Source organism: Nycticebus coucang, chromosome 4 (genome assembly GCF_027406575.1).
Source record: "Nycticebus coucang isolate mNycCou1 chromosome 4, mNycCou1.pri, whole genome shotgun sequence".
NCBI lineage: Eukaryota > Metazoa > Chordata > Mammalia > Primates > Lorisidae > Nycticebus > Nycticebus coucang.
Window position 1 is genome coordinate 37146600 of NC_069783.1, and position 27066 is coordinate 37173665.

Here is a 27066-nt window from a genome sequence, read left to right on the forward strand (position 1 = left end):
ATGATAACCACATACATATAATATTTATAGACAAAAGCTGCTTTATGAATAAACTGTATTCTTACCCAGTCATACCACTTATGACAACCACTTGGTGCTTGCTCAACAGTTTAAGAATGGTTTCTCTTTCTTCCCAAGCAGGCAGTGATTGCCTTTCTTGCAAAGTGGACTGGAACTGTCTGGAAGCCTAATAAAATCAAAGATAAGGAGGCATCAGTTAGGTTACTTTCAGTCAACTTTCACAAGGCTCTGAATCCCGAATCCATAGTTAGACCCATCCTTTTATCTGCTTGTTCTTTAATAATTTGTTCAGAGGCAGAGAAATTTATTGGGGTTAGGTGCAGATGATTTTAGTCAGAAGGCTGCTCAGAGAATCAGCCAGAGTAAGCTGTGGAATGTACATAATTTTCCTATATCTGAATAAACTGAAAGATCTTTAAGTGAAATATACTCTTCCACAGGAGTCTATATACCAGCACTGTTCAGAAGAACTTTGTGTTTTGATGGAAATGTTTCATACATGCACTGTCCAGAATAGCAACCCCTGGCCACATGTGGCTACTGAGCATTTGAAATGTGGATGGTGCTATTAAGGAACTGGATTTTTAATTTTAAGTAATATAAAATGTTTTTTGAGACACAGTCTTGCTCTGTCACTCAAGCTTAAGTGCAGGGGCATGATCACAGCTCATTGTAACCTCAATCTCCTAGGCTTGAGAGATCCTCCTGCCTTAGCCTTCTGAGTAGCTAGGACTACAGGTGTGCACCACAATGCCCAGCTAATTTTTTTAAGTTTTGGTAGAGATAGGGTCTTGCTATGTTGACTAGGCTAGGCTCAAGTGATCCTCCCTCTTCAGCCTTCCAAAGTGCTGGAATTACAGGCATAAGCCACCACATGCAGCCTAATTAATATAAATTTAAATAGCCAACATGGCTGGTCCTGTACAATATCCGATTTTTACCTAATCAATATAAAAAGCACTTACTAAAGGTGAACATCTTTTACACGCTAATTTTTCTAACATAAATCACAGTTGTTTGTTCCTAGAGACAGGGTTTAAACTATGTTGCCCAGGCTGGTTTGAACTCCTGGGCTCAAATGCTCTTTCCACCTCAGCCTCCCAAGCAGTGAGACTACAGGCGTGCACCACTGTGCCCAGCTCCAAATCACAGTACTAATTAACATTCCCTTCACATATCAGATTGTCTGTCGTAGCACCAAAAACACATGATTCTGAGACTATTTGGTACATATGTGTGTGTAGAATTTTCTAAAACCATCTATGAAATGAAGATGATTTGGCACTTACTGTGGGTTAAGAACTTTTTTTTTTTTTTGGTTTTTGGCCGGGGCTGGGTTTGAACCCACCACCTCTGGCATATGGGACCAGCGCTCTACTCCTTGAGCCACAGGCGCCGCCCAAGGGTTAAGAACTTTATTTTAGCTCATGTGCTGTATGATACATCAAATTTGGTGTGTTTAACTATGCAGTTAATATATGATTCAGCAGTTCCACCCCTAGATACATACCCAAGAGAAGTGAAAACAGATGCCCACACACACACACACACACAAAAAAAAAAAAAAAAGAAAGAAAAAAATAAACAATAAAACATAAAACCATCTAGTACACACACACCGTTTGCTGTGGCATGTAGAAACTTTGAATGTTCAGGGTAAGAGAGGACCAAAAGGATAGAAAGGAGTAGCCAAAGCTTCCTAATTCTTCTTTTTTTGGTAGAGACAGAGTCTCACTTTATGGCCCTCGGTAGAGTGCCGTGGCATCACACAGCTCACAGCAACCTTCAACTCCTGGGCTTAAGCGATTCTCTTGCCTCAGCCTCCCGAGTAGCTGGGACTACAGGCGCCCGCCACAACACCTGGCTATTTTTTGGTTGCAGTTTGGCTGGGGCGGGGTTTGAACCCGCCACCCTCGGCATATGGGGCCGGCGCCTTACCGACTGAGCCACAGGCGCCGCCCAGCTTCCTAATTCTTCATTCCTTTGTCAGACATCAGGGAGGCAATGCTAGTCATTCTCTCAGCATGCCCTACCTGTTTTATTCGGAACTGCTTGCAGATTTTACCATTTTCAGCATGTACTGCCTTTGCCTGCCAGTCATATCTTTTGGAAATCTTTTTCTTCAGGTTCACATAGCTTTCATTTTCTATTATAACTCGTGCAGGACCTTCATCCTCATCTGCCTCCTCCTCGAGTTCTGATTCTCTTTCAACTTAAAGGAAATAAAAGGAAACATTTTCAATATGGAGCCCTTTCTTTAGCAAAGGGGGAAAAAGTCACTGCTTGACAAATAATAACAACAAAAATCATGAAACGGAGGAAAAGGTAAAACTTGAGTAAAATAGGTTCATTTGCATGAACTAATACTTCTACTGCTACAGGACTTAAAATATAGCTTCAAATAAACTTTAATCAAGTACAAGCAGTTATTGTTAAACCAAATTAAAAACAAATGAATTAACATTTAAGGAAGGAACAGTGAATGGTTCAACTATTTACAAGTGTCCCCAAAATTCCATGACGCACAATAACCCAAATGATGAGTCCAGAAGCAAAATGTGGACATCCGCCTCACAGAATAGTCTTCAGTAATAAAAAGGAAGGAAGTGCTATATATGCTAGGCCATGGATGAACCTTGAACACACGCTATGCTGCGTGAAAGGCTAAGTGAAAGAAGCCAGTTTCAAAACCCACATATTATGATTCCTTCTCTTCCCCTTTCCAATCCGAGGCTTTTTCCCTATGTAAGATTCCATTCCCATGAAATGCCCAGAATAGGCAGATCCACAGAGACAGACTGCAGCTTAGTGGTTGTCAGGGGCTGGAGAAAGAGGAAAATGAGGAGAGACTGCTAATAGGTACAGGGTTTCTTTTGGGGGTGATGACGATGGACTGGAATTAGAAGGCAGACATGGTTGCACAACTACAAATATCCTAAAATCCATTGGATTGTATTCTTTAAAAGGGTAAATTTTAGGGTATGTAAATTATATCTCAATCAAGCTGTTATTTCTTTTCAAAAGTCCTTGACACATAATTTGTCATTCCCCAAGGAATGCTTTTGAATCCCTGGTGCTAGAAGCCGGCACAAGAGTCAGGTGGCTGGTGAGTAAACTCAGCAAACTGTCCAGCATCCACATCTCATTATCCTCTATTTATTGACATTTACCCCAGAACTTCTGTGACATAACAAAAACTTTTGTTTGTCTGGAAGAAAGGTGGCAGCAAATAAGAGATAATTCTTTGATGAAAGCTGAAAGGGGGTTTGCTTGCAGTGTAAGAATCTGCAAGCAAAACTGGACCTGGTCAAAATCAGAAGCTAGCACAAGCATTTCTTTTTCTTTCTCTCTTTTTTTTCATCATAGCTCACTGCAACCTTAACTTCAGGTCTCACGTGATCCTCCTGTTTCATCTTCCCCAGTCACTGGTATCATAAGTGCACGTCACCATGCTTGGATAATTTTCTATTTCTTGTAGACACGGGGGTTGCTCTTGCTCAGGCCGGTCTTGAACTGCTGGCCTCAAGTGATCCTCCTGTCTCTGCCTCCCAAGGTGCTAGGATTATAGGCATAAACCAGCTAAGCTTTTCCTTTCCTTTCTTTTCTGTTTTTTCTTTTTTTTTTTTGAGACAGAGCCTCAAGCTATCGCCCTGGGTAGGGTGCCGTAACGTCATAGCTCACAGCAACCTCAAACTCCTGGGCTTAAGCAATTCTCTTGCCTCAGCCTCCTGAATAGCTGGGACTACAGGTGCCTGCCACAACGCCTGGCTATTTTTTGGTTGTAGTTGTTATTGTTGTTTGGCAGGTCCAGGCTGGATTTGAACCCACCAGCTCTGGTGTATGTGGCTGACACCTTAGCCACTTGAGCTACAGGCGCCACCCTCATTTCTTTATATAAGGATTTAGGGATTCATAAAGATAGCTAGCTACCCTAATGAGTTTTGGGGGTCCAGTATACTAAAGGCAGGAGGGTAGAGACAGTGGGATAGAAAGAAAAGTATCTCTAAACTCATTTGAAAGTAATCGCACCTACGGTATTAGAGGCGTATAGACAAAACCAAATGAATGAAATGAAACAGATTTTCTGAGAAGATACCTAAGATTCTTTCAACTCTCAGAATTGATATAAAATAAATTTATACATCACCACTAACTTTCAATTCAGGGAACCCAAACACAGCGACACAAATGGGCCTCACAACTAAATTTCATGCATGATTATCATTCAAGGGATTCTATTCCCTTTGCCCATAGGACTGAAAGACTTGCTCAAGATCACCAGCGATCCTGGACCAGCCTCAGAAGCTTGGATTCTAAATCCATATTCTGATTACCCCTCTCCACAATGCCCTGCACATGATCAGTACCTTACATACCTTCTGGAATTTGATTCGAAATGAAATAATTACTTGGAATCACTGGCTTATGATAGGCAGGATTATTTATTCTGGTCCCAGAGGATACTGGCAGAAAGTTCACAGGAGGAACACTGTACTTGTGATGAGTATTTGTTAGTAACTTGATTATTTCTGATTCTTCCTCTAAAAGGGTTATCAAAGAATATACAACAGGTTCTGAAGTTTCTGCAAATGTCAAGGCTTTGCCATAGAGGAACTCAGAAATATGTAAACGACAAGCCAGAGGTAGACTCTCATTGGTGGAATAAAATGCCACAAGGGGAGCTTGGTAGGGATATTTGTGCTCTTTAGAAAATCGAATTTCGAGTTCATATAAAAAAGATGCATCTTCATTAGCATTAAGATGAGAATCATCTACACTTCTTTCTATTCTTCCAATAATTTGATTTGGGGGCACTTCATGTTTGAATTTGCATTTTGATCCAAATTTACAATTTCCTCTGAGGTAAAATTTACAGATTTCAAGGGAAGTCTCTTGTATATTTTTGGTACTTTCCCTTTGCTTGGATTTGCAGAATTTACTTGTCAAATAATCCAGTTCTAATCCAATGGTCCAGACTCTGTTCTGAATTCTTTCTATAAATTTTTCTCCACAGATTGACTTGAGAGCAAATGCCTCTTCCTGTCGCTGTTCCACACACTCATCCAAGCTTATACGGTGAACTGCCTCAGAGATCTTCATCCTCTCTCCAAACGTCTCGGAAAAGCACTGGGTAAGCAGATGCTCCAGTGATGCCCCCACATCGCCATCACAAATCCTCAGGGCTGCTTGACAGTATTCAATATTAAAACCATACCTGTCAAGGACAAAACATGACAAAACAACATATAAAAAGTAGTATCACATTATTGAAGTAAAATTCATTTAAATATGCTTACGTGAAGTTATAACTATACATAGGTAGGGCTCATATTTTGAAAGGTGTCCCTGATAAATCCTCCTAATCCTTTCATCCTATAGAATATTAGGTGTATCAGGCCTGCCGGAACCCACATAACGGGAAAGTACACAAAGAGGGGTAGTTGGATTTATATGATTTTAGTTTCCTCAAATTCTTCCCTAATTCCCATAAATGATGAAAACAATCACCTGGAAAGTTTTTGCACTGCAAATGGTGAGACTGTAAGTTCTGGAAGACGAGGCTCCATGAGGGCTGAGCCAGCATATTCCAAAGGATCAGAATCCGGAACATGGGAAGGTTCTTGTCCAGATGGCCAGTACCGCTCATCATTACAACAATCAGGCTCAGCATCTTCCTCTTCCCCAGAAATGCCTCTTCTAACAAAGGTAATATTGCTCACATATTAGATATTAATTTCTACTTACTTCACAAAATAAGTTAACAAGGGTCTAATAATTTAATTCAAGGAGCCAAGGATGTAAGATCCTAATGACCACCTGTTGTTAATTTAATTTTTCATTGGACTGTTAACTTTTATCTTGGTGATTAACATTTATCGGGCATTTATTAAGTGCCAAGCACTGTGTTAAATGTTCTATATGTACTAACTCTTGTTTATATTCCCAATAACTCCCATAGGTGCTATTGGAATCCCCATTTTTGAGATGATCAACTAAAACTCAGGATTAGTAACTGCCTGAGGTTACAGAGTAAGGAGCAACAAGAAATTTTACCCGAGGCAGTCTGACCCCAGAGCCTGTGTCCTTAACAATAGAAATGCTGGTTATCCTCTGTCTCTCTTCTCATTCATAAAAGTTATCTCCGATTTTTAGAATTGCTGCATCACTGCCTTTCCTAAATCCAAGACAGATAAGTTACGTAGATAGGATGGAGATTGAGTTTTTCATGACTAACCAATAATTAATTCTGGAAAATAGAAAAAAAAGAATCAACTTCTCCAAATGAAAATACAAAGCAAAAGGGTCAAAAGGCGATGGAAGGAGGGCTCAGTGCCTGTAGCTCAAGCGGCTAAGGTGCCAGCCACATATACCGGAGCTGGTGGGTTTGAATTCAGCCCAGGCCCGCCAGACAACAATGACAACTATAATCAAAAATAGCCGGGCATTGTGACAGGTGCCTGTGGTCCCGGCTACTTGGGAGGCTGAGGCAAGAGGATTGCTTAAGCCCAAGAGTTTGAGGTTGCTGTGAGCAGTGATGCCACAGCACTCTACCCAGGGTGACAGCTTGAGATTCTGTCTCCAAAAAAAAAAAAAAAAAAAAGGCAATGGGAGGGGGAACAACTATGATTTAAGATTAAAAACTGTTTCTCTTAGACAGATGGTCATGAAAAGTGAATGTTAAAACTTCATCTGAGGGGCCGGGCGAGGCAACTCATGCCTGTAATCCTAGCATTCTGGGAGGTTACGGTCAGTGGATTGCCCGAGCTCCTGGGTTCAAGACCAGCCTGAGCAAGAGGGAGATGCTGTCTAAAAATAGCTGGGGTGTTGTGGTGGGCGCCTGTAGTCCCAGCTACTCAGGAGGCTGAAGCAAGAGAACTGCTTGAGTCCAAGAGTTTAAGGTTGCTGTTAGCTATGACGCCACAGCATTCTACAAAGGGCGACAAAGTGAGACTCTGTCTCAAAAAAAAAAAAAAAAGGACTTCATCTGAACAACTCAGTATTTGCTTCTATGACTACTTGTTCACTACAAGGTTTTATTTGGAAAGTTACATAGTAACTACTGAACCCATATTAGTACTGTCCTGGAAAAAAATAAAGATAAAAAGCAATCTATTGATATATTATTGCTCATGGAGTTGCATAACAAACACTGTAAAATGGAGGCTGAATAATTATTCTTGTATTTTTCGTGGCTCACTTTCGACTAATTACATAGCTACGACGGGACTCATCAGTATGAATACAGTGTACTGAAGATGCACGGGAGCTTCACACTGTCAATATATCTTCCTTAATACAATGATTTACTCAAATAAAATAACTTACTCAGATCCAGCATCAGCATCTTGTTCTTGCAGGTCTCGGAGAAGGGCTTTCACCTTCTCTTGATTCTCAGAAGTCATATGCAGAGTCTGAAGGGGCACTTTGGCTTTGGGTTTCCATTTGGGCCGCGCCTCTCCTTTGCTTATGCCACTGTTACTAGGTCTACGAAGGACACAAAGAGGAAAATTACATACTCCCCTGTGAGCAGAACTTCACACTCTCTTCAGAGTACCCCAATATGTACAACACAAACTGGATGATGACGAATGTGAAGAGATTCTCCATTTTCTGTAGTATTTGTCAGATTTCATTATATTGGAACTGCTAGAAAAACTGATCAAATTCTTAGTCATTGACTCTGTTCCACAACACAAACACATTGATCCACTAGCACAAGAATCCTCTGGAAAAAGAAATGTTAATGATGACTCTCTCTGCACTACAGGGCTATGAAAAGAAATAAGATACATACAAAGAGGGCGGCACCTATGGCTCAGTCGGTAAGGCGCTGGCCCCATATACCGAGGGTGGTGGGTTCAAACCCGGCCCCGGCCAAACTGCAACCAAAAAATAGCTGGGCGTTGTGGCGGGCGCCTATAGTCCCAGCTACTCGGGAGGCTGAGGCAAGAGAATCGCTTAAGCCCAGGAGTTGGAGGTTGCTGTGAGCTGTGTGAGGCCACGGCACTCTACCAAGGGCCATAAAGTGAGACTCTGTCTCTACAAAAAAAAAAAAAAAGATACATACAAAGAGAAGTTATTTCATTCTATTACATATTCGGTACTCAATCTGAAAACAATTGAGTTCCATTGGCCTAGAGGTATCCAACCTTTTGGCTTCTCTGTACCACATTAGAAGGAGAATTGTTGTCTTGGGTCACACATCAAATATGAAAACACTAACAAAAGCTGATAAGCAAAAATAAAAGAAGTCCATGCATAATTTTTGTGATATCTGCCACCAAAGATAAGCAAAAAAGTCTTCACATAATCTGCATGGGGCCAACAGACTACAGGCTGCACACCCCTGCAACTATTCCTAAAATACTCAAATTCCTGATTATAAAAATAATAATAAAAACATGTTCACTGTAGGAAAGTAAAGAACAAAGAAAACAAAACCCCAAATCACATTACTCTTTTTTGTGTATATTTTAATATAATTACACAGCTATGCAATCTTTATAATTTGCTTTATATTTTTATCAAGATAGCACTGACCTTTCCCTAAAATTAAATACAGTGAACCTAATAAATTGGCCACACAAAGGACTATAACAAACTGGTCAACATATAGAGGTGGTCAACATAAGGAGATAGTCAAAATAAGGAACTAGGCCGACTGTACTGATCCGTATATGGGGTACATGTCCAGTCTAATGAAAATTAAATCAACTTAAGGAGGTGGTCCATGTAGGGAGGTGGTCAACTAAGGAAGTTCTACTGTGTTCTCCTATAACATAATTTTAAATGGTTACATACATACATACATAGATATAGACGTATTGAATTTTTTTCACCAGTCTTTTTTGTTGAAATTTAAATTTTTTAGGGATTCTTTAATATTTTATTTTATTTATTTACTTTTTTTGTAGAGACAGAGTTTCACTTTACTGCCCTCGGTAGCGTGCCATGGTGTCACATGACTCACAGCAATCTCCAGCTCTTGGGCTTATGTGATTCTCTTGCCTCAGCCTCCCGAGCAGCTGGGACTACAGGCGCCCGCCACAACGCCCGGCTATTTTTTTGTTGCAGTTCGGCCGGGCCTGGGTTTGAACCCGCCACCCTCGGTATATGGGGCCGGTGCCCTACTCACTGAGCCATAGGCGCTGCCCGGGATTCTTTAATATTTTAAAACAATGTTTTAAAATTTAACTTTATTCATTAATTCATCAAACAATTTTAGTTTTTGGCATATTTCTTGTAAATTTTCACAAATTCTCAGTGTGCCAATTTCAAAATATATTCTTTTAATTTTCAAATTTTTGGGACATGAAAGAAAATATTTCTGTATTTGAAATCCAACATATTATTTAGACTTTGAAAGAACCACACAGTTACACTTGCAAAGCTGGGTAGCAGAGGAGAAAATTCAATCGATTGGAGTTTATAACGTCTTAGTTCTGAAACTTTTCAGAAGTGCTACCCCCAAACTATCATTTTCCCCAATTTTTTATTTTGAAAAATTTTAAATGTACAGAAATAAGCCATTTACCTAGATTCACCAACTGTTAACATTTGCCATACATATACGTGCACACACATGTATTTCCCTTCCTCATTCTACCCCTCTCTGTATGTAACACAGGCATAAACATGCATTGGTGAACCATCTGAATGTAAGTTGCAGACGTTGTATTCACCCTTAAGTACTGCAGCATGTATTGCCTAAGAACAGAGATAGACTCTTACATAACCACAAAAACCATTATCATTCTCAATATATTTTATATTGATATAATATTATCTAATATACAGTCTTTATTAATTCATTCATTCACTTTGTCACCCTCAGTAGAGTGCTGTGTAGTCACAGCTCACAGCAACCTCAAACTCTTAGGCTCGAGTGATCCTCTTGTCTCAACTTCCCAAGTAGCTGGGACTATGGGCACCTCTTTAGGAGAGACAGGGTCTTGCTCTTGCTCAGGCTGGTCTCGAATTCCTGAGCTCAAGCAATCTACATGCCTGGGCCTCCTAGAGTGCTAGGGTTACAGGAGTGAGCTACTGCTCCTGGCCTCAAAATGACCATTTTTGTTCTAGAATGGGAAAACATATAGATTCTCTGGTTAAAATATTAGATGGAGTACTTCCTTATTTTAGAGACCATGTATGGGAACGTGTCACCATGTAGGAAACACACTTAAATCCTAAATCACATAGTGCAGCAAGAGATTTAAACTAAAGGACTTGGAAACTGAAACCAACCAAGGGACTAAGATTCCTTTCTCCATCTCTTGCTCACCATGGGCCCAGATACATTTAGTGGAAAGTTTAAATAACTTAAATGCTATTTACTTCCTTTTTTCTTTTTTTGCATGCATATAGTTGAACTAATTTAAGTTAAAAGCATGTATGATGCAGTTAAACCGTAGCATTTGTTTATATTCCTTTCTTGCTGGGAGTCTGTTAATTCCATGAATGAATGTCTAGGGTGTGCATGCGTATAGCTTTAAAAAAGTCTCTCTCTTACAGTGAGCTATGATGCCATTGCACTCTGCTCAGGGCATAGGGTGGGACTCTGTCTCAACAACAAAAAATAAAAAGCAAGGAAATAAAAAGAAAAAAATAAAAATAAGTCACTCTTTCTTACTAAAAATTCCACTAAACGGCTCACAATGACTGAATTTTATATAGTCATGTACCACATAACGTTTTGGTCAATGATGGACCACATATACTATGGTGGTCCAAGAGATTACAATGGGGATGAAAAATTTCTTTCTTTCTTTTTTTTTTTTTGTAGAGACGGAGTCTCACTGTACCGCCCTCAGTAGGGTGCCGTGGCGTCACACGGCTCACAGCAACCTCTAATTCTTGGGCTTACGCGATTCTCTTGCCTCAGCCTCCCGAGCAGCTGGGACTACAGGCGCCCGCCCCCAACGCCCGGCTATTTTTTTGTTGCAGTTTGGCCGGGGCTGGGTTTGAACCCGCCACCCTCGGCATATGGGGCCGGCGCCCTACTCACTGAGCCACAGGCGCCGCCCTGAAAAATTTCTATCACTTAGTAACATCAAAGCCAGTGGCACAACACATTACTCAAGTGTTTGTAGTGATGCTGGTATATAAAAAAATCCACTGTGCTGCCAGTCATATACAAAATAAAAGGCTAGGTGCAGTGGCTCACACCTGTAATCCTAGCATTCTGGGAGGCTGAAGCGGGTGGACTACCTGAGCTCACGAGTTGGAGACCAGCCTGAGCAAGAGCGAGTCCCTGTCTCTAAAAATAGCCAGGTATTGTGGCGGGTGTCTGTAGTCCCAGCCACTTGGGAGACTGAAGCAAGAAAACTGCTTTAACCCAAGAATTCGAGGTTACTGTGAGCTATGATGCCACGGCACTCTACTGAGGGTGACAAAGTGAGACTCTGTCTCAAAAAAATATATAGTACATAATATATATATTTTTTTATAGAGACAGAGCCTCACTTTACCACCTTCAGTAGAGTGCCATGGTGTCACAGGACTTACAGCAACCTCTAGCTCTTGGGCTTCAGCGATTCTCCTGCCTCAGCCTCCTGAGCAGCTGGGACTACAGGCGCCCGCCACAATGCCCAGCTATTTTTTTGTTGCAGTTCAGCCAGAGCCGGGTTTCAACCTGCCACCCTCGGTATATAGGGCCAGCGCCCTACTCACTGAGCCACAGGCGCTACCCAGTACATAATACTTAATAAAAATTATAAATGACTATTTTATTGATTTATGTATTTACTTTTTTTTTTTTTTGAGACAGAGCCTCAAGCTGTCGCCCTGGGTAGAGTGCTATGGCATCATAGCTCACAGCAACCTCCAACTCCTGGGCTCAAATGATTGTCCTGCCTCTGCCTCCCAAGTAGCTGGGACTACGGGCGCTCGCCACAACGCTCAGCTGTTTTTTGGTTGCAGCTGTCATTGTTGTTTGGTGGGCCCGAGCTGGATTCAAACCCACTAGCTCAGGTGCATGTGGCTGGCACCTTAGCCGCTTGAGCCACAGGCACCAAGCCAATTTATATATTTACTATACAGTTGTCCCTTAGTATCTGTCCTTCAGATTCCAAAATCCACAGATACTCAAGTCCCTAATGTAAAATGGTACATATAACCTAGGCATGTCCTCCTACATACTTTAAATCATCTCTGGATTAATTATAACACCCAATATAATGTGAATGCTATGTAAATAATTAAAAGACTGTATTATTCAGGGAATAATGTCAAGAAAAATAATCTATACATGTTTGGTATAGACACAACCATCTAAGCATCAATTTTTTTCCTAAATATTTTCTATTTGGTCACTTCATTCTTCAAGGGAATAATACAACAAGGTGACATTTCCATTTTAAATATTTATGCACCCAACTTAAATGCTCCTAGATTTATGAAACAGCCCTTCATTGGTCTGAGCAATACGATATCCCATAACCCCATAATAGCCAGGGGCTTTAACATCCCTCTGGCAGAACTGAACACATCCTCTAAACAGAAACTAAACAAAGATACAAAGAACTTAAATGTGACCCCAGAACAAATGTGCATATACAGAACACACCATTCCAAAGCTAAGGAATATACTGTTCTCATCAGTCCATGGAACATACTCCAAATTAGATCACATCCTAGGATACAAATCAAACCGCAACAAAATTAAAAGAACTGAAATTATATCTTGCATCTTCTCAGACCACAAGGCATAAATAAAGGTGGAACTCAACTCCAACAAAAATTTTCATCCCCACACAAAGGCATGGAAATTAAAGAACCTTATGCTGAATGACAATTGTATCAAGGAAGAGATATAGGAAGAAATTGTTAAATTCCTTGAACATAACAACAACGAAGCAACAAGTTACCAAAACCTGTGGGATACTGCAAAAGCAGTACTAAAAGTGAAATTTATCACATTAGATGCCTGCATCTGAAAAACAAAGATAGCACATCAACAACATATTGAATCATCTTAAAGAAATGGAAAAGGAAGAGCAATCCAATTCCAAACCCAGCAGAAGAAAAGAAATAACCAAAATTAAATCAGAAATACATGAAATTGAAAATAAAAGAATGACTTAGAAAATCGATAAACCAAAAAGTTGGTTTCTCAAAAAAAAAAAATCGATAAGCCTTTGGGCAGATTAACTAGAAACAGAAAAGTAAAATCTCTAATAACCTTAACCAGAAATGAAAAACGGAAGTAACAACATTTATCACACAGATACAAGGTATTATCTCTGACTACTATGCCCAGAAATTTGATAAAGTGGAGGAAACTCTATGCCCAGAAATTTGATAAAGTGGAGGAAATTACCAATATCTGGAATCACACCCTCTCCCTAGACTTCATCAAGAAGAAATACATCTCTTGAACAGACCAATATCAATCACTGAGATGGAAACAACAATAAAAAATCTTCCAACAACAAAAAAAGCCAGAGGCCAGGCATGGTGGCTCATGCCTGTAATCCTAGCACTCTGGGAGGCCAAGGCATGTGGATTGCCTGAGCTCAGAGGTTTGAGACCAGCCTGAGCCAAAGCGAGACCCCGATTCTACCAAAAAAAAAAAAAAAAAAAAAAAGCTGGGGACTAGAATTCTACCAAGCCTTCAAAGAAGAGCCTATCTATACTTAAGAACCTATACTGCAGAATCTATTTCAAAACATTGAGAAGGAAGGAACCTTCCCTAACACATTCTATGAAGCAAACATCACCCTGATACCAAAACTAGGAAAAGACCCAACTAAAAATGAGAACTACAGACCAATTTCATTAATAAATATTGACGCAAAAATACTCAATAAAATCTTAGCCAATATGAAAAAGATTTGCGTGGCAATTGCAACAACAATAATAAGCAAATGGGACTTAATTAAACTGAAAAGCTTCTGTACACCTAAGGAGACAACAACCGAAGCAAATAGACAACCTACATAATGGGAAAGGATATTTGCATATTTTGAATCAGACAAAAGCTTGACAACTAGGCTCTACAGAGAACTCAAATTAATCCACATGACAAAAGCCAACAATCCCACATATCAATGGGCAAGAGAGATGAATAGAACCTTCTCTGAATAAGACAGATAAATGGCTAGTAAACACAAAAAAATGCTCATTGTCCCTAATTATTAGAGAATGCAAATCAAAACCACCCTGAGATAACGTCTAACCCCAGCGAGAATGGCCCACATCACAAAATCTCAAAACTGCAGATGCTGGCGTGGATGTGGAGAGAAAGGAACACTTTTACACTGCTGGTGGGACTGCAAACTAGTACAACCTTTTTGGAAGGAAGTAGGGAGGACCCTCAAAGAACTCAAGCTAGACCTCCCATTTGATTCTGCAATCCCATTACTGGGCATCTACCCAGAAGGAAAAAAATCCTTTTACCATAAGGACATTTGCACTGGACTATTTATCGCAGCTCAAGTTACAATTGCAGCTCAACTTACAATCACCAAAATGTGGAAACAGACTAAATGCTCACCAACCCAGGAATGGATTAACAAGCTATGGTATATGTATACCATGGAAAACTACTCAGCCATTAAAAAAGATGGAGACTTTACATCCTTTGTATTAACCTGGATGGAAGTGGAACACAATATTCTTAGTAAAGCATTACAAGAATGGAGGAGCAAGAATCCTTTGTGCTCAATTCTCATATGAGGACAATTAATGACCTAGTACACTGTGGGGCCTGGGGGAAGGGGAGAGCAGAGAGAGAGAGGTGTGGAGTGGGAAAAAGTAAGAGCAGAGAGAAGGAAGGAGGTAGAGGGTGGGAGAAAAGAAGAGCAGAGAGAGGGAAGGAGGGAGAGGGTGGGAGAAAAGAAGAGCAGAGAGAGGGAAGGAGGGAGAGGGTGGGAGAAGAGAAGAGCAGAGAGAGGGAAGGAGGGAGAGGGTGGGAGAAGAGAAGAGCAGAGAGAGGGAAGGAGGGAGAGGGTGGGAGAAGAGAAGAGCAGAGAGAGGGAAGGAGGGAGAGGGTGGGAGAAAAGAAGAGCAGAGAGAGGGAAGGAGGGAGAGGGTGGGAGAAGAGAAGAGCAGAGAGAGGGAAGGAGGGAGAGGGTGGGAGAAGAGAAGAGCAGAGAGAGGGAAGGAGGGAGAGGGTGGGAGAAGAGAAGAGCAGAGAGAGGGAAGGAGGGAGAGGGTGGGAGAAGAGAAGAGCAGAGAGAGGGAAGGAGGGAGAGGGTGGGAGAAGAGAAGAGCAGAGAGAGGGAAGGAGGGAGAGGGTGGGAGAAGAGAAGAGCAGAGAGAGGGAAGGAGGGAGAGGGTGGGAGAAGAGAAGAGCAGAGAGAGGGAAGGAGGGAGAGGGTGGGAGAAGAGAAGAGCAGAGAGAGGGAAGGAGGGAGAGGGTGGGAGAAGAGAAGAGCAGAGAGAGGGAAGGAGGGAGAGGGTGGGAGAAGAGAAGAGCAGAGAGAGGGAAGGGGGAAGAGGGTGGGAGAAGAGAAGAGCAGAGAGAGGGAAGGGGGAAGAGGGTGGGAGAAGAGAAGAGCAGGGAGAGGGAAGGGGGAAGAGGGTAGGAGAAGAGAAGAGCAGAGAGAGGGAAGGGGGAAGAGGGTAGGAGAAGAGAAGAGCAGAGAGAGGGAAGGGGGAAGAGGGTAGGAGAAGAGAAGAGCAGAGAGAGGGAAGGAGGGAGAGGGTGGGAGAAGAGAAGAGCAGAGAGAGGGAAGGAGGGAGAGGGTGGGAGAAGAGAAGAGCAGAGAGAGGGAAGGAGGGAGAGGGTGGGAGAAGAGAAGAGCAGAGAGAGGGAAGGAGGGAGAGGGTGGGAGAAGAGAAGAGCAGAGAGAGGGAAGGAGGGAGAGGGTGGGAGAAGAGAAGAGCAGAGAGAGGGAAGGAGGGAGAGGGTGGGAGAAAAGAAGAGCAGAGAGAGGGAAGGAGGGAGAGGGTGGGAGAAAAGAAGAGCAGAGAGAGGGAAGGAGGGAGAGGGTGGGGGACTCAGTGTGTGACACACCTTTTGGGGGCAATCACAATTATAAAAGGGACTTTACCTAACATGCAATCAGTGTAACCTAGTTTCTTGTACCCTCAATGAATCCCTAATAATAATAATAATAATAATGATAATGATAATACAAATCTTAGCCGGTAGATTACAGCTACACATTAAAAAAATTATACATTACAATCAGGTAGGTTTCATCCCAGGGATGCAAGGCTGATTTAACAAATGCAAATGCATAAATGTAATTCTCCATATCAACAAAAGCAAAAACAAAGACCATATGATCCTCTCACTAGATGCAGAAAAAGCATCTGATAAAATTCAGCATCCTTTCCTAACAAGAACACTTAAGAATATAGGCATAGGCAGCACATTTCTTAAACTGATTGAAGCCATCTATGACAAACCCACGGCTAATACCATACCGAATGGAGTAAAACTGAAAGCTTTTCCACTTACAACTGGAACCAGACAAGGATGTCCTCTATTGCCACTACAGTTCAACATAGTTCTGAAAGTTCTAGTCAATGCAATCAAGTAAAAGAAAGATATAAAGGGCATCCAAATGGGGGCAGAGGAGGACGAACTCACTCTTTGTGATATGATCTTATACTTAGAGAATCCTAGAGATTCAACCACAAAACTCCTAGAAGTGATAAAGAAATACAGTAACACCTCAGGGTATAAAATCAATGTCCACAAATTAGTAGCCTTTGTATATGCCAACAACAGCCAAATTGAGAAGTGAATCAAAGATACAATTCCCTTCATAGTAGCTTCAGAGAAAATGAAATACCTAGGAATATACCTAACAAAAGAGGTGAAGGACCTCTACAAAGAGAATTATGAAACCCTAAGAAAAGAGATACCAGAAGACATTAACAACTGGAAGAGCATAATACCATGCTTTTGGCTGGGAAGAATCAACATTGTTAAAATGTCTATAATTCACAAAGCAATCTATAGATTAAACGCAATCCCCGTTAAAATACCAACATTATTATTATTATTTTTTTGAGACAGAGTTTCAGTGTGTCGCTCTGGGTTCAGTGCCGTCACAGCTCACAGCAACCTCCAACTCTTGGGCTAAGTGATTCTCTTGCCTCAGCCTCCCAAGTAGCTGGGACTACAGGTGCCCACCACAACGCTGGGCTATTTTTTGTTGTAGTTGTCATTGTTGTTTAGCAGGCCTGGGCCAGGTTGAACCTGCCAGCCCCAGTGTATGTGGCTGGTGCCCTAACCAGGGGCAATGGGCCCCAACATCATATTTTGAAAAACTGGAAAAAAAAATAGTTCTTCATTTCGTATGGAACCAGAAAAAACCCTGTAGCCAAGGCAATTTTTAGTAACAAAAACAAAGTCAGTGGTATCACTCTATCAGACTTTGGGCTATATTACAAATCCAGTGATCACAATAGCATAGTATTGGCACAAAAATAGAGATACAGACATTTGGAACAGAAAATAAAACCAAGAGCTGATACCAGTCTTTTATAACCATCTGATCTTTGATAAACCAAACAAAAGCATACAGTGGGGAAAAGAATCCCTGTTCAATAAATGGTGCTGTGAGAACTGTATAACCACATGTAAAAGACTGAAAGTGGACTTACACCTTTAACCACTCACAAAAATTGATTCAAGATGGATAAAAGATGTAAATCTAAAGCATGAAACGATAAAAATCCCAGAAGAAAGTATGGGGAAAAACTCTTGAGGGTGTTGGCCTGGGGAAAGATTTTATGAAAAAGACTTCAGTGTTAATTGCAACAACAAAAATAAACAATTGTGAATTAAACTGAAAACCTTCTGCATAGCTAAGGACACAACAATCAAAGCAAACAGACCACCTTCAGAATGGGAAAAGATACGTTACGAATGTATCTGACCTTACGAATCTGTTATGTTACAAATCTGTATGTTACGAATCTGATAATTAGGATCTATAGAGAGCTCAAATTAATTAACAAAAAAAGAGCTAACAATCCCATCTACCACTCGGCAAGAGATAGAAACAGAATCTTCTCTGAGGAAGACAAATGGCCAACAAACATGAAAAAGTGCTCATTGTCCCTAATCATCAGATAAGTGCAAAACAAAACCACTCTGAGATTATCACCTAAACCCAGTAAGATTAGCCCACATCACAAAGTGCCGAAGTTGGAGATACTAGCATGGATGTGGAGAGAGTGGAACACCTTTACACTTTTGGTGGGAATACAAACTAATACAGCCTCTTTGGAAAGAGTTATGGAGAATCCTCACAGAGCCCAGAAGGAAAAAATCATTTTATCATAAAGACATTTGTACTACATTACTTATCACAGCTCAATTTACAATTGCCAAGATACAGAAACAACCTAAATGCCCATCAACTCAGGAATGGATTAACAAACTGTGGTATGTGTATATATATATATATATATATATATATATATATATACCATGGAATACAATTCAGCCATAAAAGACAGAAACTTTACATCTTTTGTATTAACCTAGATGGAGTTGAAACACATTCTTCTTAGTAAAGTATCACAAGAATGGAAAAGTAAAAATAATGTACTGAATACTGATATGAAGCCAGTAGATGATCTAATTCATGCCCACAGAGAAGAAAATTTCATTTCAATTCAAGTTGCAGGGAGGAGGAATGAGATGGGGGAGAGGACAGGAGTAGGGACTTGGGTCCTCCCACTTAATGGGCACAATGTAGGCAAGTATGGCACACATTTTGGGCACAGGGCACAACTACAACAGGGACTTTGCCTAATAAATTCAAATATTGTGACCTGGTTGCTTGTACTCTCACATTAACCTGAAATTTAAAAAAATTAAAAAAATATTTTCAATTCATGGTTGAATCCACAAATGAAGGACCCGCAGATATGGAATACACAGATACAGAGGACCAATTCTATTGTATTTATTTTACTAATACAGTAGAACCTCCATAGTTGACCGCCTCCTAAAGGTGACCTAATTTTCACAGACTAGACATGCACCACAGGTACGTACCAGTACAGCAGGACTAGTTCCTTATGTTGACCACCTCTGTATGCTGATCAGTTTGTTACAGTCCCTTGGGGGTTAGCTTCTAGAGATTCTACTGTATTTTATTTCTTTTCTCACTCTGTCAGAGTGCAGTAGGCTCATCACAGCTCATGGTAACCTCGCACTCTCAAACTCCTAGGCTAAAGGGGTCCATCTGCCTCAGCATTCCACACAGCTAGGACTTTAGACATACATCTCCACACCTAATTTTTACTTTTTTGAGACAGTCTCACTATGTCACACTTGGTAGAGAGCTGTGGCGTCACAGCTCACAGCAACCTCAAACTTGTGGGCTCAAACGATTCTCTTACCTCAGCCTCCCACGTAGCTGGGGCTACAGGCACCCGCCACATATGCCCGCCTATTTTTTGTTGTAGTTGTCATTGTTGGTTAGCTGGCCGGGGCCGGGTTCCAGACTGGGTTCGAACCAGCCAACTTTGGTGTATGTGGCTGGAGCCATAACCACTGTGCTACAGGCGCCGAGCCCACACCTAATTTTTTTTTTTTTTTTTTTTTGTAGAGACAGAGTCTCACTGTACCGCCCTCGGGTACAGTGCCGTGGCATCACACGGCTCACAGCAACCTCTAACTCTTGGGCTTACGCGATTCTCTTGCCTCAGCCTCCCGAGCAGCTGGGACTACAGGCGCCCGCCACAACGCCCAGCTATTTTTTTTTTTTTTGTTGCAGTTTGGCCGGGTCTGGGTTTGAACCCGCCACCCTCGGAATATGGGGCCGGCGCCCTACTCACTGAGCCACAGGCGCTGCCCCACACCTAGTTTTTAAAATGTTACCAAGGCTGGTGTCAAACTCCTGGCCTCAAGTAATCCTCCTACCTTGACCTTCCATAGTGCTATGACTATAGTCATGAGCCACCATGCCTGACCCATTTTTTAATCTTTAATATTGTATTTTTACTGTACGATTTTAACTGGTTAGATATGTTTAGATATACAAATATTTACCATTGTGTTACAATGCCTACAGTATTTGGTACAGTAACGTGCTGTATAGGTTTAGCGCCTAGGAGCCATCGGTTACACCACATAGTCTGGGTGTGGAGTCAGCTCTCTCATCTAGGTTTGTGTAAGTACATTCTTTGATGTTCACACAGTAACAAAATCACCCGATGACACATTTCTCAGACTGTATCACCCTGCTTAAGCTATTCATGACTTCAAATCAGTAGTAAAATCTTTAATTTTAATAAATACTCATTATACCAGAATACTCATAGTTTATTCATTAGCCAAAAGTTGAATATGAGAGAAGCCTGGATGTGATATTTGTTACTGGTTACCATATAAAACACCCTCAGATTATGGCTAAGCTGGCTAGAAAATACACAGTTCATCAAGTAGAAAGACAGAATACAGTCAGGTTACACTTTGGGCTGCTCAAGTTTCAAAATCAATCTGTGACACCTTAGGAATACTTAAAATAATTTTCTTCACTTCCACCATTCCCAGTATATACTTTAACGGTAACATTTGGTATAATGCAATATTACACTCAACTACCAGTGTCACTGTGGGAGTTAAAGTTAACCTCAGATTTTAACCTATACACCCACGAACACGCTGTTATTTACCATAATGTCTTTAGAAAAGGTTACAAAGAGAAGGACCGCCAGGTCTTAAAGTCTACAATTAACTCGACCGGAATTACATTACTTTGTTTTTTTTCCCCTCTCAGCCATCTGTTATCCATACATCAGAGACTGATATTGTCTCCATATTTGAATATCCAAAGAGTATAATAACCTGGATGAGCGCCTTGATTCACTGAAGATACAAAAGTCATCTCCATCATCCCAAATTCTACTTGAGGCCTTTCTATTGCCGCTGCCACCACCGCCACTGCCACCGCCACCGCCACCACCCCCGTGAGATTTACTAGCGTTACTCCTGCCTCCTCTTCCTCCTCTAGATCCTTTTCCGCCTCCTTTTCCTGGTTTGCCTTTTCTTCTTACTGAAGAACTCATTTTTACCTGCAAGAGAAAAAAATTAGTTAGACAACATAAAACTAGACAAGTATAATAATTCTTTGTCAAACTTACGGATAAAGGCTACTTTAACAAGTAAAGGAAAAATGCAAATTTTTAAAAGGCTGGTTTTGGAGCAGTATCTGGAATCTGTTCCAGAGGAAAAATTCTTAAAAATAGATTTTAAAATGTTCCTAAGAACAATAAAACACCATTATAGTCCAGTTCAGGGGTAGAGGGAAGCAGGAGTGGGGAGGGAGAAGGACGTATGGCAGAGGGAGGGAGGGCAGGAGGCGGGATCTCACCTCACGTGCACATTGTGAGGGTGTGTAACACACCCCCTGGGTGAGGGGTTCTTCTGCAAATGGAACTTTTCCCTGGAAGTGAGAACAATGTAACCTAAATATTATACCCTCATAGTAATTTGAATAAAGTTAAAAAAATAGATTTTAAAAAATTAAAGGGGCTAGCCAGTTCGAGAGAAGCATGGATAAATCCTCACAAAAGATTTAGGAGTACTACCTCCTCAGGACTAATATTTTAAAGTTTCTCTGACACAGATTTCTTAGCTAAAGATGTACATCAGAAAACATGAAGAAGTTTCAAAACACACATGCCTAGGCCCCAATCCTAATAGAGGGGTTAAGAAAACTCCACTTGAGAAGAGTTGTTTGCATGTTTTTAATATATGATTTAATAAAATTTAAATTTACATGCTCTATCAGGAATGCACTCCTGGCTCATAGATTCTGCCTAGGCGTACAAAGAAATAGGCCATAGAACAGATAACTCTAATTTCTTTCCAAAAGAATTGACTCCATTTGTAATGGAGTGTGGAGAAGTTCAAACCTAAAGATGCTTTAAAGAACAGTGAAATTGTGGTGAAAGGGATTTAATCAAGACAAAGCTCAGACTGTGGGTCAACCAGTTTGCAAGAGAAAACCAAGGAGTAAGACCTTCTTGGGATCGAAACAAACACGAAACCCAGACCTCAGAAACTATCCCTTAAGAGAAGCCACACTTTGGATTAGTATGTAGAGGAATTTACTATCCAGGGCTTTGTTGGAAAAAATTCATCAATTACCCACTCCCTTCACGCACCCTCCCTCAAAGCTAAACCTTCCCCAGGACTACTGTTAAGGAAACAGACTTCACAAAAATAATCCAGCCAGTCACTAAAAGTTAAGTAAGCAAATAACTGTAACAAACCCCAGAAAGGGGAGAATTATTACCCAGCATTGCTGTAATATATTACCTAAAATGTCAAATTCCCGACAAAAAGTTACAAGGCATGCAAGGAACCTCAAGTATCATCCACATGCTGGGAAAAAAAGCACAAACTGCTGTGAGTGAGACTGGATGTTGGATTTAACAGAAAAGGACTTCAAAATAGTTACTATAAATATGTTCACAGAAATAAAGGAAAGCACAATTAAAGAAGTAAAGGAAGATATGATGACAATGTCCTGTCAAACTGAGAACATCAATAAAGAGATAAAAAATTATAACAAAGAACCAGATGGGAATTCTGAAGTTGAAAAGTATAATAACTAAAATTAAAAATTCACCAGAGGAGCTCAATAGTAGATATGAACTGCAAAAGAAAGTATTGATGAACTTGAAGTAACATTGTCACGGATTATAGAAGCTGAAAACAGAATAGTAAATGAAGAGAAATGATCAGAGCCTCAGAGACATGTGAGATACCAGCAAGCGCCCAAATATATATAATGGGAGTATCAGAAGAAAAGAAGAGACAGAAAGCAGAAAAAATGTCAAAGAAATAATGGTAGAAAATTTCTCTAATTTATTAAAAAACAATGACCCACATGCAGGAAATTCAGTGGCCTCCAACTAGGACAAACACAAAAAATGGATAACACTGATATTAAAATTACTACTTTAAGAGGTTTGTCTAAAATAGATAAACTGTACTAAAAATGCTGAAGGTCAAAAGACAAGGAGAAAAATCTCAAAAGCATTAAAAGAAAAAACAATACTTACAAGGAAAATTCCAATAAAATTAAACCATTGATTTCTCATCAGGAACAAAGGACAGAAGAAAATGACATATATATTTAAAGTACTTAAAGAAAAAAACTGTTAACCAATAATTCTATATCCAGAAAAATTACCCTTTAAAAATGGAAGTGAAATAAAAACTTTTTCAGATAAACAAAATTGAATTTGTTGGCAATACCCCTGTCTCACAAGAAATATTAACAGAAGTTCTTCAAGCTGGAGCAAGTATCCCCAGATGGTAAATTAAATCCATATGAAAAAAACAAAGAGCACTGGTAGGGTAGTGCCTGTGGCTCAAGGAATAGGGCACTGGCCCCGTATACTGGGGGGTGGTGGGTTCAAGCCCGGCCCCGGCCAAAAAACTGCCAAAAAAAAAAGCACTGGTAAAGGCAATTGTGTAATTACATATATAACATACAAATGTATATTGTATTTATTTGTTCTGTAAATGTTGTGTTCCTTTTAGTAAAATGAAAGAATAGACATTAAAATCATGAGGACCTATAATTAAAATCATGAAACCTATGGCATCAATTAATAAGCATATCAGACTAATAAATACTGTCACAATTGGGCAGTGACTTTTCTTTGAATATTAGATATAAATAATATCTAAATGTAAATAATTTTAATATGCTAGTTATGATATATGTAGTTTTTAAAAAAATCACCTATAACTTTAATGCAGTTAAAACGCTTTCTACAGGGTGGCGCCTGTGGCTCAAGGAGTAGGGCGCCGGTCCCATATGACATAGGTGGTGGGTTCAAACCCAGCCCCGGCCAAAAAAACCATAAAAACAAAACAAAACACTTTCTACTTCAAAAAAGTGGATAACATTGATATTAAAATTACTACTTTAAGAGGTCTGTCTAAAATAAACATTGTGGCCTTATATTCAGACTATTGCAGAAAATCCTGTATTTAAATGGATGCAGTACACAAAAGACTACACATTAATTGTTCTTAAGTAATAAACAGAAATGACAGACACCACTGCACAGTTCATGCACTGATCCGTTCTTGTTTTTGTAGTCTAAGGACTTCGGTCTCTGATTGTTAGGTGATCACCTTGGAGGATCAGTTTTCTGTCAAAGGCTGCTGACTTTTATCTTTTTCTCCTTATCACCCTGGGTTGCCACATTTCATCTCATCATTTGTGTTTAGCCTTTGTGTGCCCTTAAAATCAGCTTCATTGTAAGTAAATCTGTGTCTACTATAAAAGATTGGAAGAGGGAAAAAAACAATCTTTGCCAAATCCTACAGAGATGACTATATTTATATATTGTTTAAAACCAAAGTTAAAAAAAAAAGGTCATAAAAGCTTTTTGATTAAACCAGAAAAAAAGCAGTGGTATAAAATAGCATGTATATGATGTAATGTTGGACCTATAACCTATAGGAATGCTGCATATGTGTAATATATTTGCCAATAATAGCACAAAGCAGATTGATGGAAGAATAGCTTTACTGGACTAAGAAAATGACTACAGGAGTGGCGCCTGTGGCTCAAGGAGTAGGGCACCGGCTCCATATGCCGGAGGTGGTGGGTTCAAACCCAGCCCTGGCCAAAAAAAAGAAAATGACTACAAATGGTAAAGTAGTAATTATAACAAAGTATTTTAGAAGTGTGTTAACATTAATAGATATAATATGTATAACAATAATAGCACAAAAAGGGGGGGGGAAGGAATAGAGCTATGTAGAATAATGCTTCTATATGTCTTAGAATATATATCTATATATATTCTGAATAATCTCTATCAGAATGCCATAGACTAGGTAATTTATAAACAATATTTGTTTACTTGGTTCATAGTATTGGAGGCTCGAAGTCCAAGAGCACCACGCTGGCATCTAGCAAGGGTCATCCCAAGGTGGAAAGTGGAAGGCAGATGCAAAAGCAATACATAGTTAAGGCACCAGGGGCCAGATTCACTTTATAACAATCCACTCTCTTGATAACTAACCTGCTCCATGATAACAACTTTAATCCATTTATGAGAGCTCTGTTCCAATCTCTTCTTATTAGGCTCTATATCCCATAATTGGTGCATTAGGGATTAGGTCTGTTAACTTTTGGGGGACACAGTCAAACCATAGCAATATCACTGCAATTAAGCAAGTATAAACCCAAAGCTGATTCTGATAAATTAAAATGTGTGTAATAAGCCTCAGAGCAATCACAAAAATCTACATTAGAAAATATTCACTTAATAACTAAATGCAAAAGGAATTGGTAAAGTAGGAATAAAAATAAAATAAAATGATAAATGTTATTCCCACTACATCAATAAGAAAAATAAATGTGAGTGAATTAAACAATCCAAAGACAAAGATTATCATACTGGACTAAAAAACATGATCCAACTATATCTGCTTTAGAGGTGAGGCACTTTAAATTCAAAGTTACAATAAATGAGAAGCAACCTACTCCTTCAACCCATGACTGGATCAACTGGTATATGCGTACCATGGAATACTATTCAGCCATTAAAAAAGATGAAGACTTTACATCTTTTACATTTACCTGGATGGAATTGAAATGCATTCTTCTTAGTAAAGTATCACAAGAATAAAAAAATAAATATTCAATGTACGCCATACTAACATGAAACCAATATATAAACAATTACATGCTCATATAAACAATAAAACACAAATATAATCTAGTACGGGGGTAGAAGGAAGCAGGAGGGGCGTGGGGAGGGGACGTTTGGCAGGAGGGAAGGCATGAGGTGGAATCTCACCTAATGTGCACAATGTAAGGGTATATAACATGCTCCCTGGTAAGGGGCTCTTTTACAATTGGAACTTTACCCTGGAAGTAAGAACAATGTAACCTAAAAATTTGTACCCTCGGCTGGGTGCCTGTAGCTCAGCAGCTAGGGTGCCAGCCACATACACAGGGGCTGGTGGGTTCAAACCTGGCCTGGGCCTGCCAAACAACAATGACAACTACAACAAAAAAATAGCCAGGTGTTGTGGCAGTGCCTGTAGTACCAGCTACTTGAGAGGCTGAGGCAAGAGAATTGCTTAAGCCCAAGAGTTTGAGGTTGCTGTGAGCTGTGACATAACAGCACTCTATCCAGGGTAACACAGTGAGACTCTGTCTCAAAAAGAAAAAAAAAATTGTACCCTCATATTAATTTGAAATAAAAGAACAAAAATAGGGCAGGGCATGGTAGCTCATGCCTGTAATCCTACCACTCTGGGTGGCTGGAGGCAGGTGGATTACCTGAGCTCACGGGTTTGAGACCAGCCTGAGCCAGAGTGAGACCCTGTCTCTAAAAATAGTGTTGTGGTGGGCACCTATAGTCCCAGCTACTTGGGAGGCTGAGGCAAGAGAATGGGTTAAGCCCAAGAGTTTGAGGTTGCTATGAGCTGTGATGCCACCGCACTCTACTGAAGGTGAAAAAGTGAGACTCTGTCTCAAAAAACAAAACAAAAACAAAACAACCCCATAGTTACAATAAATGAAAATAAAAGAATGAAAAAGGAACCATGCAAACAACCACCACAAGAAAGGTGGAGTGGCTACATTAACATCAGACAATATACACTTTATTTTTATTTATTTCTTTATTTTGAGACAGAGTCTCACTCTGTCACCCTGGGTAAAGTGCTATAGCATCATATCTCAGAGCAACCTCAAACTCTTGGGCTCAAGCTATCCTCTTGCCTCAGCCTCCCAAGTAACTGGGACTACAGGCACCTGCCACAACACCCAGATAGTTTTTCTATTTTTAATAGAGATGGAGTCTTGCTCTTGCTCAGGGTGGTCTCAAACTCCAGAGCTCAAGCAATCCACCCACCTCAAAGTGCTAGGATTACAGGTGCGAGCCACTGTGCCTGGCCAATATACCCTTTAGAACAAAAAATGTTACTATAGATAAAGAGAGATATTTCTTTTTTTTTTTTGAAACAGAGTTTCACTATGTCACCCTGGGAAGAGTGCCATGGCGTCACGCCTCACAGCACCTCAACTCTTGGGCTTAAGACATTCTCTTGCCTTAGCCTCCCAAGCAGCTGGGACTACA

General features: G+C 40.2%; 1 protein-coding gene across 4 annotated transcripts in view; it reads right to left on the minus strand.

Annotated features, from left to right (window-relative positions):
• Positions 1-27066, minus strand: part of DHX57 (DExH-box helicase 57) — a 91190-nt gene that overhangs the window by 60976 nt on the left and 3148 nt on the right. For 2 of the 4 annotated variants that reach the window (XM_053587730.1, XM_053587731.1), the window contains exons 2-7: positions 20786-21012; positions 7348-7506; positions 5530-5718; positions 4398-5236; positions 2055-2233; positions 66-187 (exon numbers count right to left, since the gene is read on the minus strand). In XM_053587730.1, the coding sequence (XP_053443705.1) occupies positions 66-187; positions 2055-2233; positions 4398-5236; positions 5530-5718; positions 7348-7506; positions 20786-21006 (1709 nt within the window). In that variant the 5' untranslated portion in view covers positions 21007-21012. Of the gene's footprint in view, positions 1-65; positions 188-2054; positions 2234-4397; positions 5237-5529; positions 5719-7347; positions 7507-20785; positions 21013-27066 lie in introns of those variants that run through there. The other 2 variants (XM_053587732.1, XM_053587734.1) reach the window with 2 other exon arrangements.